The following is a 14598-nucleotide window of genomic DNA, read 5'->3' as shown; positions in this document are numbered from 1 at the left end:
AATTGCTAAGTGAGTGAACTGCAATTTAAGAGAGGGAAAATATATTCAAATTTATAAGCCTAATTTTTCTTCTAAATGTATGGTATCATAATACATAACTGGAAGTGCTATTTTTCACCTAGGAAATAGCCTATATTTGATCCATCGGAGAGACAATATCATGAAGCAATTAAGACCCATAACAATGCTCATTTAGAAAGACATTACAGCTCTCTAAATGAAAATATAGCTGCCAAGTTCATGATATACTTTTTAGGAAACTATGCCTGTTAATTTGAATTGCTTTCAATTAGTATGAAAAATGAAAATTCTCATATACCATGGTGTAATTCACCATAAAATGAGCAGAAATCAGTATTACTGAAAACTTATTTAAATAATGGTTTTAATACTTCTCCACATATCTCTGGGGTCAGAGTCTCTATTTGTCCCATGTGTATGGATGCTAACACAATGTTGTTTGGAGATAGGTTCTTAAAACTCTTTAATGTTCTTCCTTAGATAAAATATAAAGAAGACTTGACCTGGCTGAAAGGTATTTGCTATGCTTATGATACACCTGACTTCACTCTGGCTGAAAAGAACAAGACTCTGTACAGCAAGGTATCTGCTTGAGGAGAATGGCTACATCTATTCAATACATACCTACAGAGAATTAGCACTGAAGAAATAGCCTTCCTTACCCCCTATTCTTCCTCTAGACTGTCTAGTTGGAAGGCACACTGAATTATTCACATTCTGTAGGAATTTCTTTGGTACTCACCTCCTTGACTATAGTCGTTTATTTGAATTTGATAAGTCATCTCAGTACAACTCATGGCTCTCCTAGAATTCTTTCCCTATTAGGTCCCTCTGGGTTATTTGCCCTCTTAGAGCTGATACAGTAGCAAATATAACATGGGGTGGTTTTAATGCACAGATGATGCGTGACTTGAGGCAAACCACTTAGCTTTATGGCTTCATTTTCCTATTTACAAAACAAAGCAGTTGAATTCACTTCCCTTTGAGCTATAAAACTGGAGTTAGTCAGCTTTTTTCTGGAAAGTGCCAGATAGTACTTTTTTAAAAAAGATTTATTTTATTTATTTGAAAGAGCGAGAGGTAGAGACAGAGAGAGAGGGAGGTCTTCCATCCGCTGGTTCACTCCTCAAATGGCTGTGGCTGAGCTGATCTGAAACCGGGAGCCAGGAGCTTCTTCCAGGTCTCCCATGTGGGTGCAGGGGCCCAAGAACTTGGGACTTCCTCCACTGCTTTCCCAAGCGTATTAGCAGGGAGCTTGATTGGAAGTGGAGCAGCCGGGACTTGAACCAGCGCCCATAAGGGATGCTAGTTCTGCATGCTGGGGATTTATTCTGCACCATAGCACTGGCCCCTAGATAGTACATGTTTTAGACTTTATAGCCCACTAGTGCATATTCATTCTAGAACATACTCTTATTTTTTTTCATTACAACCTCTTAAAATTATAAAAGCTCTTTGTAATTCACAGGACTGTTTGAAAACAGGTGGTAGGCTGCATGGGTCATAGCTCACGCCTGCTGGAAAGATTATTGCATGATTAATTACTGGAAAGCTATATTCAAATTAGTGGGCTAAAACTGATCATCAAGTACTTACAGAAAAAAAAAAAACCTTGCAAGTAAACTAATCATAAAGTATGCAAACAACAAAGAGAATTTGCTTAGATTTTGGTCCAATATGGAAAATAGTTCTGTTTGACATATATTCAATGAAGCTGTCTTCTAGTATATATTTTTGGCTAGTTTGTAAGGTATCCTAGCAAGTCTACCTTTCATTGCCTTGGAAACAGAGTAAACACTCAGTAAATATTTGTTAGCTCTATGAATGAAGAATCACAATTATATAAGATAAATAGCATGTGTCATTCTTAATCACAACCTGTTATCAACTAATCTGTTGTATTTTCTCTAGTATAAATATAAAGAGGTATTTGAAAGGACAAAGTCAGATTTCAAGTATGTCGCCGACTGTCCAATCAATAGACATTTCAAGTACGCAACTCAGTTGATGAATGAGGTATGTATGAACCAATCCACTTAAACCTATTTAGTTCCCATAGGAAGTCCATAGAGTTATTTGTTTAAAATCCAGTGCATAGAGGACAAGAAAGCCATCCTGAGGGTTCACCCAAAATAAATAGAAGATTTGAAAAGATTCTAATGTCACCAACAGATAGGCTCTGGCAAAACTATGAATAAGAAATGAAGGGAGTATTAAGAGTGGTGAGAGGGCCCAAAAGCCAAATGCAGCTCTATTTGCACTGACACAGGGCAGCACAGCCCCATAAGTGTTGAGAGCAAGAAGGTAAAAGATTTTGTTGACTGTCAGATGACCTCCCTTAAACAAAATACTGTGTGCTGGTGGGGGACCCTGAAGTTCAAGGTTAATTTAGTTTTTCCCACAAAGATACCAAAAGGACAGTGGTTAGGGGAGCCACCCCTCTGCAGATAGTAGTGATTCATGTACTCACATGTATTGCGAGGATTACTTCCACATATTAGTGCACAGAAATAATCATTTGTACCCAAAATTTCCCTTTATGTTCTACCTAGTCATTCTTGTAGCCATCTTTGCAATAATTTCAGTTAAATTTATCTCAAGATGACTGAAATAAACAAGCTATGAATTTATTTGTTTGAATGTTTCTATAATTAAACCTGTATTTAATTTTGAATTCTCAGGCTTTCCATGGATTTCTATAAGTTCTAACATAATGGTAGTAAATTTGTAAAACTTAGATAAAAATGAAAATGTCAGTGGTATACTAAATATGACTTTTAAAAATTTTTGTATTTGATTTTACTTTTTCAGTAGGTTTCTAGGCTGAACACCTCTGAAGAATTATTGTCAGTAGCTTCCTAGGAAGGCAGTCTTGATATGTTTTGCTTCTATTTCACAAAGGATTTTCAGTTCTCTTGTGTAACCAAATAAATTCATGAGTTTTAGAAGATGACTATAAGTTTTCTATGAATATTTTAGCATCAGGTATGCTTTTGGATTCTCCCAGCCTTAGCAGTAATCTTGTAACTTATCAGTACCTCATTTTAAATGCAGTGCAGATGCCAACAAACCTAACAATGGCAATGGTATCCTATGTACAAATAGAAAATGCTCAGGGTCATAACTCAGATCTATCCCAAGCTCCAGCTTCTTCCAGGTCATCTTGCTTCTGTTGACTCTGTTTGCCTCCCTGTTTGATTGCCCTGGGTGCTTGGAGAATCCACTTCTGGAAAATGATATGCTTTTGACTCCGGAGTATTTACTTTGGGACATTTCTGTGTAGTCTTGAAGTTGTACTCTTGCTATAATCTGATATGATGTTTGAGCAGAAAAAATACAGAGCTGACTATGAGCAGCGGAAAGATAAATACCAGCTGGTAGTCGATGAGCCTAGACATCTGTTGGCTAAGACTGCAGGCGACCAGATCAGTCAGGTACTGTGCTGGGGCTAGCCCATGGCCCAGGCAGAACTGTTTTTCTCATGAGGTGTCGTCCCGTCTGCTGCAAGGATGTCATAGGTCCTGCCTATGATATTGGGCTGTCCTGTTTCCAAGTATCTGTCTAGTCACCCAAAGAGCCGGTGAGCTATTTGAGTGTGCCAGTCCATGCTCTGTGTACTCACTGGTGCTGTGGTGAAGGGAAAAAAGAAAAGCTGGGTCTTCCCACCATTTATTCTCCCAGAGAACCTGTAAATGGCAAAATGAGTTGCAAAAGCTAAAGAAGCAAACAATGAATGAAAGGAGACAAGAGGGAACTCCTTACTATACTTTTCTATTTGAATGATGTCTTTTTCTCTATAAACCATTTTGGTGGTAACATAAGTGAGCCTAGCTCATTCCCCTTTCCCAAGGACTGCTGGGTGGTTCATTGCAAGTGCTACAGTCACTCTGTGTGGCACAATCACATATTTGGTGTCTTCCTTCACCCACACATCCGTGTGAGTACATAAAGTGTGTCTGCCTACATCTCTTCACTCAGAGGTGATGGGGATATAGAGCCATGTTCTTTTCTGTCTTCATAAGTCTCTTTTGTGCTTCACTGCTCTTTGCATGGACAGAGAAAATATAAATCTAGTGCCAAGATGCTTCTGAAACAAGGATGTAATGAAATTCTGCGTCCAGATATGTTGACTGCTCTCTACAATACTCACATGTGGAGTCAGGTAATGTCTGGTGGGGCATGAAGGAGGTTTAGAAGCCTTGGGGCATTGCCTTCCGTGCCGTCATCGATTTCCTCTCCCTGCTCCATGCACATGCTGATTTCACATAAAGCTCACGAATCCTCCTTCCCTTGTGAGTGAACTCTGAATGCAGCTAAGTGTCACCATGGGACAGATGTCATCCTTATGTATTCTGACACTTCTGGAACTTCTGCTGTGACTGAGACTCCTTCAAACACCATTTCCAAACTGCTGTAACATTCATCTGTACTTTTTAGTATTTCCTCTCAGAAATAGATTCCTTAGAAATTGAGGACACCAAGTAGACTCAACATCATGAAAAGGTCTGAATGTGTAATGTTTTCATTGAAGCTTTTCATTGTTCAGTTATCACTGCAGCTGTACAATTTGGAAGAGATGAGATGAGGACTATCATGCTGCTCTTTGAATATTGTCCTTCTTATACTACATCTCAAGTTTGAGGCTAAATTGTTAGGTTACTTCCAGCCTATCTGTTCTCACCCATATTTGTTTACAGAAATGCTGTTAACACTGCCTTCCTACAAGGTCAAGTGTAGCACATGTTACTACCTTTCCACCCCATGATGAATAGCAAATTTGAAGAAGCAATGACAGTAACGATTAGTTAACTACTGCATTCAATGTCAGTAAAATACCATTATCCCAGACCCTTTGCCTGATTTTTAAATCGGTCTTTTAAACTAGCAACTTGTTTCATAATTTACCATCAAGGCAACACGTGTGAAATGAAGAGAATGCACCCTTGCGATAAACTTCCTGTTTGCCCGAACTTTCTCCTTCGTCCTGATGTGATCATCCTAGTCGTGCATGAAATTCTGCTGTGCTTTCTGTGTCCGTTCTGCTGGAAACAGCTTATGTGCATGAAAAAAAAATTGTGACTTGGAAATTACAAAAGTAAATGCACTTTTTAAAAGGATAAATACTTCAAAACTATATATATTCACTATTATTTTACATCTCTCTTTCATCTTTGAGATGTAAAAATACCTAAAATGATCATACATATTCAATGAAATATGTTGGGAGTGAAACAAAACTTATCAGAGTCCAGAGAACAAGGCCCTAGTTGCTCTGAGATTCACTCTACTTGTACCCCTGGCTCTGTCCTGTAAGCCCTTGAGGCCTCAGTTTGTTTCCATATATATAAAATGTATTGGAAGATTTTTATTATCTGCTCACTCCATTACATTATTGCTGTCATGTACACACTTAAATTAAACATTTCCAGTTAGATAAAAAGCCCCATGACACTTTAATTCTGGTGTTTCCAGAGCAAAATTAGGTTTCTAAACTGCCTGTATTCTCCTTTGAGTTAACTGGTTCTTCTCTCCCCAAATTTAGATCAAGTACAGGAAACAATATGAAAAATCAAAGGACAAATTCACCTCAATTGTGGATACTCCAGAACACCTGCGTACCACAAAAGTCAACAAACAGATCAGTGATGTAAGTACAAGAAACACTGAACAGATTCTCCAACCTGGGGGACATTCTAGATCATGAAAATGTCTGAAGACTGCTGCCACTAAGTGGAAGGGCACCGGGGACATTTAAAGTCCGATGCACAGGACTCTTCTTTCACAGTAAAGAATTGTTCCAGCCAAACTGGCAGATATGCTGGTTGGGAAACATTGAGGCCTCGGCTGGGTGCATGCAAGCACCTGTTGAATTTATAGAACTCTGTCTCCTCTACATTCACCCAAAAGCAACCTTTGTGTTCATATTTTTGCATTGTAAGTTGAGAAGTATAACTGTGTCTTTCTGCTTTTTAATGTCCTTCAGATACTTTATAAGCTGGAATACAACAAGGCCAAACCCCGAGGCTACACCACAATCCACGACACGCCCATGCTGCTGCACGTGCGCAAAGTCAAAGATGAAGTCAGCGACGTAAGTGCCAGCATGGGTTCTCAGCGCCTCTCATCGTGGCCTCTTCCTAGTGAGATACAGCAAACCCTGGTCTGGCTTCCTCTTCCTGTGTAACAACCACCTTAACACTTCATGGCTTTTTTTTTACAGTGACAACCAGCTGTTTTGGTCGGGATTCTGTGGGCTGACTTAGCACAGCTGAGTTCAACTCCACGTGCTGTTGGCTGACATCTGGGGCTGAGCAGGACCAAGAAAGCTGAGGTGGCTCACTCACAAGGCTGGCAGTTGATGACAGCAGTGGACTTGGGGGTTCAGCTGCTGTACAAACAGAAATCCCTCTGTCTTAGTCTGCTTTGTGTTGCTATAACAACATACCTGTAGGTTGGAATCTGTAAAGAAAAGAGATCGGTTTAGCTCCTAAGATTCTGGGGGTTGGCAAATCCAAACAGCATGGCTTCTGGTGAGGAGGCCAGATGTATCACAACACGGCACATGGTGCCACATGGTAGGAGGGTGCTCTGTGTATGAGAGTGAGTGTGAAGGTGAGAGAGAGAGGTATGGCATATGGCAAGAAAGGAAACAAGAGACCACAGAGGGGCCAGGCTTGCTCTTTTACAACAACACACTCCCACTGGAACCTGCCCACTTTGCAAGACCAGCAACAGTCCCTGCACCAGAGCAGTCCTTACCCAGTGAGCTCCCACTAGGCCCACCTCTTAAAGGTCCCACCACCTTTCAATACTGTTAGGTTGGAGAGTTAAATCTCAACATGGGGTTTGGTGGGGACAAACCATATTCAAATTACAAGTCATGCCATATGACTTGGGCATTTTACAGTACTGTGATTAGATTCAAAAGTGAAAAAGTAGAAGTTTCCAGATCAATTAAGGGCTACTTCTAGAACTGGTTTGGCATCATGTCTGCCATATTTTACACATCCTGATTCAAGGGGTAAAGAGATATACATCCCCTCTGGATGAACAAATAGTAAGAGCATGTTGCAGAAAACCATGTGAGATGGGGGTATTATTGATGCCCTTCTGAAAAATGCCATGTGCCACACATGCTATTAATATTTGATAAGTTTCTATCTTGACTAAGAGGCACAAACTAGCTGCTGTATTCTATTACAAATTGTACTCATAAATTTTCATATATCTAGCTCTGTTCCTTTTTTAAAAAGATTTATTTATTTGTTTATTTGAAAGGCAGAGTTACAGATAGGCAGAGGCAGAGGCAGAGAGAGAGGTCTTCCATCCACTGGTTCACTCCCCAGATGGCTACAACCAACGGATCTGGGCCGATCTGAAGCCAAGAGCCAGGAGCTTCTTCTGGGTCTCCCACGTGGGTGCAGGAGCCCAAAGACTTGAGCCATCTTATACTGCTTTCCCAGACCATACCAGAGAGCTGGATTAGAAGTGGAGCAGCCAGGACTCAAACCAGCGCCCATATGGGGTGCTGGCACTGCAGGCAGCGGCTTTACCCACTACACCACAGAGCTGGCCCCTAGCTTGATTCTGTGGTTGAAAACAATCAGCATTGTGGTTAACAACAACAACAACAAAGTTCAATGTTTAAAAAAATATATCATGGGTACATGAACTTCTGAGTACCAGAAGGGAATAGTCAAGGCAACTGTGGAATGACCCAAACCCATCCCAAAGCCTTGACTATAGCTAGAGGTCAGGAACCCTTTGGTAGATGAATATGTTCATACTGTTGACCTTCAGACTCCATGAAAAAAAAATTGCATATATTCAGTTCTCTGGTATCTATATTAGGAAGACAGAAATGTATGAAACATCTTAGAAATAAAAATTTTAATAAGTTTGACACTACACACTGTGTGCATCAGTTGTCTACCATCAGGTTTGTCCCTTCTGTGGGACAGTCTATTCCCAACACTGCAGAAAAATGAAGCATTTTGACATCCATTTCCCCAAACTTTTTGATGATAGGAATACCATGGGCTATTGATGAAAAAATATGAAGGTCTAGGCCTTTCCCCTAAAGATACTGCTGAGTAAGGCTCAGATTGGGCCCTAGATCCCTGAAGTTTAAGAAGAGTGAAAATGGATGGAGCTAGAAGCCCAGATGAGGAAGTTACCTTCAGAGGCTAAGCCTTCCCTGTGCCCCTCCTGCCTGCCCAAAGCCACATACACCACAGCCTGTGAGGTATGGCTCTAGAAGTGACAACAGTGATCACTGCAACCATTCATTCATTCACTCATCAAATCCTTATTCAGCTTCTATGCACCTGACACTAGGAATGAAATGATGAATGGCACACAACATTGACCCTTTAGGGGGCTTAGCTTAATGGAAAGAAGGCAGCCAAACAAATAATTACAATATGATATCATAACAGCTAGAACTGTGCAGCATAGAAGGAGGGCAAGACTGACTGTGCCCAAGTGAGCTGCTGGGGAAATGCTTCACTGCTATCAGCAGTTTTCATGATGTTCTGACTGGTGGATTGGAAAACCTATGTGGGTATTTGTCCAGTGTTCCATGCTTAGGCTCAGGGACATAAATTCTAAGGTGACACTGATGACCATGGTCAGTGTGTCCTGGGGGAGTAGGTTTTTTTTTTTTTTTTTTTGACAGGCAGAGTGGATAGTGAGAGAGAGAGAGACAGAGAGAAAGGTCTTCCTTTTTGCCGTTGGTTCACCCTCCAATGGCCGCCGCGGCTGGCGCGCTGCAGCCAGCATACCACGCTGATCCGAAGCCAGGAGCCAGGTACTTCTGCTCTCCCATGGGGTGCAGGGCCCAAGGACTTGGGCCATCCTCCACTGCCTTCCCGGAGTAGGTCTTAAGATCAGAAATGGGACGGTGCTTCTCTGTATAGCTACATCCTTAATTCACAACAGGTTTTTTAAAACTCTATCTTCAAGGGCGTTGTGCACTCTAATCGTAGTTTTAATATCTTGGCTTGGAAGACACTTAGTAGGCTGCTATAAAAAATTAACCTGTCACTGTTCCCTCCCACAGCTGAAATACAAGGAAGTTTACCAAAGAAATAAATCTAACTGCATGATTAAGCCAGATGCTGTTCATATCAAGGCAGCCAAGGACGCCTACAAAGTCAACACCAATGTAAGTTTCAGGAACTTCTGCAAGCCTGAGAGGGGATTTGTCAGCTTCTGTGGCATACGTGGCCTCTCTGCACATCCCCTCGGGTGACGGAGCTCTTGGTAGCCCAGATCTAGTGAGTCAGGCCCCAGGAGCAGGAGTGATAAGGCTACAATTAAATACTGCCTTTGCCCTCACAGAGGGGCCTGAGGTAGAGCAAGGGTGGCCTCACCACCACACTGTTGGTGCTGCAGCCTCCATGGTGGGTAGCTGAGAAACAGACGGTCAATTGTGAAAAGAAGGGTGCATTTTGAAAAAGGCTTTAGCCTGTCATTCTCTTCCTCTGTGTCTCTGTGTCCAAACTCTAGAGCCAGCTTCTTATGAACGAGAGCACATTTGAGCTACTTGTTATCTTCAGGAGTTGGCCTAGATCTTCCTCCACTCAGATACTCCTTGCACTGACTCATTCCTTTGGGTGGGACATCTTACAGCCTCAGCTGGAGAAACAGTTTTGTGAATTTAGAGAAACTCCATCTTTTTAAAAATATGTAAATGGTTGTATAATGAAACCATGATAACCCAACTGGTGCCCACAAATAGCAGAGAGAACATAAGTTTATTAGAGCCAGCCAACTGAGACAGATGCCTGGAGGAGCTGGGAAGTAGCTTGCAGGAGTCCTGAGGATAGACTGAGAGATGGGTTGAGGGACAGAATAGATGTGAGATCATTCAACTACAGGAAAGCGTACATTGTGGAATCCAGGTAGGCAGTGGCTCTGTAGATGTTCACTTCAAGATGTTTGCAGCTGTTTTGTACATTTGAACATTCTGGCAATAAAGTGAGAAAAGACCTCCTACAGAATGCCCCTGAGAGTGTTTCTTATCAGTTATAAATTATACCTCAATTTTTTTAAGATTTATTCATTTATTTGAAAGGCAGAGCTACAGAAAGGTGGGGGTGGGGGGTGGGGGGTGGGCGGTCTTCCATCTGCTGCTTCACTCCCCAATTGGCCACAACGGCCAGAGCTGTGGCAATCCAAAGCCAGGAGCCAGGGCTTCTTCCGGGTCTCCCACGTGGATGCAGGGGTCCAAGGACTTGGGCCATCTTCTACTGCTTTCCCAGGTCATAGCAGAGAGCTGGATTGGAATTAGAGCATCCAGGGCTCAAACCAGTGCCCATATGTGATGCCAGCACTGCAAGTCGCAGCTCTACCTGCTGGGCCACAATGCTGGCCCATGAAATTTTTTAATCTATTTAATTGTCTAATTTATAAAGCACTTAGAAAAGTACCTGGCACAAAATAGCCTCAGGGTTTCTTTTTTTTTAATGCATTCCTGAATTTAGTTAGGAATTAAAAATACTTGATTCTGAAGGTGATTGGGCTAGATCAGAAAAGTTGGAGAAATTGTAGAATCATTTCATGTAGAGGCTTTCAAAATTGTAATCCTTACTTTGGGACCAAAAGGTCCCAAGTGATGACCTCAGAATGACTGACTAGCTGCATAAATTGTACAGAAATTTTAACTGAGCCTGTTTTGCATTAAGAACCCTGATTTGTGACGTGTTAAAATGCAGTAGACCTGTGCCGTATGTGTTTATGAATCCAGCCTACTGATTGAAGTTGTTTTTTTCCATGTTGTTAAAAACAGCTGGACTACAAAAAGCAGTATGAAGCCAACAAAGCCCACTGGAGGTGGACCCCTGACCGACCGGACTTCATCCAGGCTGCCAAGTCATCCCTGCAGCAAAGCGATGTATGGTGGGAGACACTCAGGCTGCTGCAAGGGTCTGCATGACAGCCCCTTTTGTGGGCATTAACCCCAGCTCCTTGAAGAGCCAAGGAGGAGAAGGGGGGCGGGGGAATGAAAGGCAAGCTTGGAAGCAATGCTGGCCTTGGAGCCTGTTCTCTTCATCCTGGGCCCAGGCCCCAAAGGCCGGGAGTCCTGGCTGAGGCTGGGGAGCTAGGCAAGGCTGCAAAGGAGGAGCCCAGCACGCAGTGAGGGCCAGGAAGCCCCTCTTCTCCTTCATGGCCCTTTAAGAAAATTGATATAATCAAGCATCCAGCTTCCTCCTAGGCCTGTGACACTGTCCCTCTTCCTTTCCTTTCTTCTGTTGTAGTTTGAATATAAGCTCGACCGAGAGTTCCTCAGGGGCTGCAAGCTTTCTGTCACTGATGACAAAGACATGGTGCTGGCTCTCAAGAATTCTTTAATAGAAAGTGACGTAAGTATCCGGTCCCCTCCATGATGCCTAACCTTACTCAGGGCCATCGTCTGTGACTGTGTCCCCGGGGACACCCAGGGAGGGACAGAGGCGAGCTGTTTCCACAGGTTCTCAGGAGTGGGGCCTGAAATCTGGCCCTCCCTCAAGGGACCCCAGTGGCCTGGTCCAGCAGGGCAGCAGCTGTGCAGTGGCCGCTAAATCCAGGTGATGAGCCTTGAGATGTACAGCACCAGACAGTTCACACAGCCGCACCCAGGAATCTGAAAGTCTGCCTAGAATCTATTGGGAAACTTAATCATTCATTTTCCATGGGCTCATACCCTTCTGATATGAGAGGTCATCAAAGCTTATGGAAAACGCATATTATGAAAAAAAAAACAGGGATGTTGGAATCTTTTAATTCCATTTTTCCATCAATTTTTTGAGTGAGCCTTATACTGTGGTTTCCTTGCTTGTAAAGGAAAAATAACAGTGACTTCCAGGATTTACAATGATGTAACTGAGAAAGTTCTGAACTAAAATCTACCTGTAAAAGACTCATCATAAGGCCATTTTTATGTTAAAACCTCAACTTTCAAGAAGTAAGGGGTGGGGAACCCATGCATGTTTGCAAGATTCCAAGAGTCAAACCTTTTACTGAGCTTAGTGATCCTAGTTTGTCAGTGATGCCATTCTCCCAGCTTACTAAAAATACGCAGCATACCCAGAGGAGCCAAAGCCAGAATTTTGTTCACTCTTATAGTTGAAATACAAAGAGAAACATGTCAAGGAAAGAGGAAGCTGTCACGCTGTGCCCGACACCCCTCAGATCCTCCTGGCAAAGACCGTCAGCAACCTGGTGTCTGAGGTAACCCCCAGCAGCCCATTCGCTCTGTTCCCATCCTGGCTCGCACTCCAGGCAGGTGCCTTAACCAGCTCTCTGTGGACTCCTGCAGAACAAGTACAAGGACTATGTCAAGAAGCATTTGGCCCAGGGCTCGTACACAACACTTCCAGAGACCCGGGATACCGTTCATGTCAAGAAGGTGACCAAGCACGTCAGTGATGTAAGTGACTACGGGACTCTTGGCAGCAGCAATGCCATTTAACCTCAGTAGCAGGTGAAAGACTGCAAGCTGCCTTTTTGCTTTCCAATGCTGTCCTCTATGTAGCTTCCCTGATAGAATGAAAACCTACAAGTGACTCTTGAACTCTGGTTCAAAAGAGAATCCAATATTTATCGACTTTCCCCTTACAGCTGATGTAGGTTCTGCCATAGGACTTGTTACCAACCTGTTAATGGAAGGAAGCATTTTGCTTAAGGTGGCCCTCCGGTTTTTTTTTTTTTTTTTAAGATTTGTTTATTTACTTGAAAGTCAGAGTTACACAGAGAAGGAGAGGCAAAGAGAGAGGTCTTCCATCCGCTGGTTCACGCCCCAGTTGGCTGCAACGGCCAGAGCTGTGCCGATCCAAAGCCAGGAGCCAGGAGCTTCCTTCGGGTCTTCCATGCAGGTTCAGGGGCCCAAGGACTTAGGCCATCTTCTGCTGCTTTCCCAGGCCACAGCGGAGAGCTGGATTGGAAGGGGAGCAGCTGGGACTCGAACTGGCACCCCTATGGGATGCCAGCACAGTAGGCGGCGGCTTTACCACTACGCCACAGCGCTGGCCTGGTCTCTCCTATCATTAAACTGATAAACAGTTTTAGAGAGGCCTCAGTATCCTCTGCCCACCATATCCTTATCAGTAATATAATAATCGTGGCACAGGCAGAGTATCCCTTATCCAAAATGCTTGGGACCAGAAGCATTGGAGATTTCAGGCTTCTCCAAATTTTGGAACATTTGCATATACACATGAGATATCTTGGGGATGGCACCCAAGTCTAAGCATGCAATTCGTATACACCTTATACATATATCATGAAGGCTGTTTTGATACAGTATTTTGAGTCTGACTGCATTTTGACTACAACTTGTCATAGGAAGCTGGGTGTGGAATTTGTTAACTGTGGTGTCATGTTGGTGCTCAAAAACAGTAGGTTTCGAAGCATTTGAGATTTTCACATTAGGGCTGCTCAGTCTATATTATGAGTCTTATTTGGTTCCACACGTTTCAAAAAGGTAGAAAAAATTTACAGTTCTCTAAAGAAGACCAGGTGGTTCTACTGTTGGGTTCCAGGAAAGAATGATGGGCAAGAACTAGAATATGGGCCACAGAGCTCAACCCCAAACTGATGCTAAAGGGGGAGCCTTATTTCCTTGGGGATCACCTCACAGTTCAAGTAAATCAACTCTGTTTCCAACTGCCTCTGCTCACATACGTACTCCTCTGTTTTAGACCAATTACAAAAAGAAGTTTGTCAAGGAGAAAGGGAAATCCAACTACTCCATCATGCAGGAACCACCAGAAGTGAAACACGCTATGGAAGTGGCCAAGAAACAGAGTGACGTACGTTTCCCTCCCAACGTTCCCAGGGGCCCATTTGAGGATGGACCCCAGGCTGGCGCATGCTCTTGCTCCAGTGTGTGTTCATCCTAATTCTATAGCTGGTAGTTTAAAAAATATAGTGGTGGGAACTGGCCCCTAATTTTAAGTAAAAAGATGGTTTATGCTTAATGAAAACTTCTGGAAAGATGATGAATCTCATGTAAGTGTTTTCTTCTCCAAATAAAGGTTGCTTACAAGAAGGACGCCAAAGAGAACCTGCATTACACCACAGTGGCCGATCGGCCAGATATCAAGAAGGCCACACAGGCAGCCAAACAGGCCAGTGAGGTAGGGGTGTGGCTACAATATCTCTGGTCTCCAAAGGTCACTCCCAATAAGTAGTCAAGACACTCATCACCAAGAATGTGTCACCCACTTTGGTTTCCTTGATTCAGGTGGAGTACAGAGCCAAGCACCGCAAGGAAGGCAGCCATGGGCTAAGCATGCTTGGGCGCCCAGACATTGAAATGGCCAAGAAGGCAGCCAGGCTGAGCAGCCAGGTAATGTAGATGGGCAAATAGCAAACAGCTGTGCACGAAGGAGCAACACCTAGAATGAAAGTACAATATTATCAATCAAAGAGACTCTGGGTCTTTCGTAGCATTGTAGAGATTTCAAAAGTTACATCATGGAAAAGTGTGCTGAGGACCTTGTCACTATCCTCCTAGGTCTTTCTCAGTCTCCATTTGTCCACTGTGGGTATGCATTTACACATCTGTCTGCTTAACTATCATTATGTGACAAA

The 14598-nt window shown here is 43.0% G+C and overlaps 1 protein-coding gene across 1 annotated transcript in view; it reads left to right on the top strand.

Moving 5' to 3' along the window:
* Positions 1-14598, top strand: part of LOC133754729 (nebulin-like) — an 87078-nt gene that overhangs the window by 46053 nt on the left and 26427 nt on the right. Inside the window, 13 exon segments of the mRNA XM_062185172.1 lie at positions 502-603; positions 1933-2037; positions 4079-4183; positions 5564-5668; positions 6005-6112; positions 9083-9187; positions 10814-10918; positions 11283-11387; positions 12130-12234; positions 12323-12433; positions 13704-13814; positions 14040-14141; positions 14249-14353. Of these exon segments, the coding sequence (XP_062041156.1) occupies positions 502-603; positions 1933-2037; positions 4079-4183; positions 5564-5668; positions 6005-6112; positions 9083-9187; positions 10814-10918; positions 11283-11387; positions 12130-12234; positions 12323-12433; positions 13704-13814; positions 14040-14141; positions 14249-14353 (1374 nt within the window).

Source organism: Lepus europaeus, unplaced genomic scaffold, assembly GCF_033115175.1.
Source record: "Lepus europaeus isolate LE1 unplaced genomic scaffold, mLepTim1.pri SCAFFOLD_29, whole genome shotgun sequence".
Classification (NCBI taxonomy): domain Eukaryota; kingdom Metazoa; phylum Chordata; class Mammalia; order Lagomorpha; family Leporidae; genus Lepus; species Lepus europaeus.
This window is presented reverse-complemented; position numbering and strand designations above follow the sequence as displayed.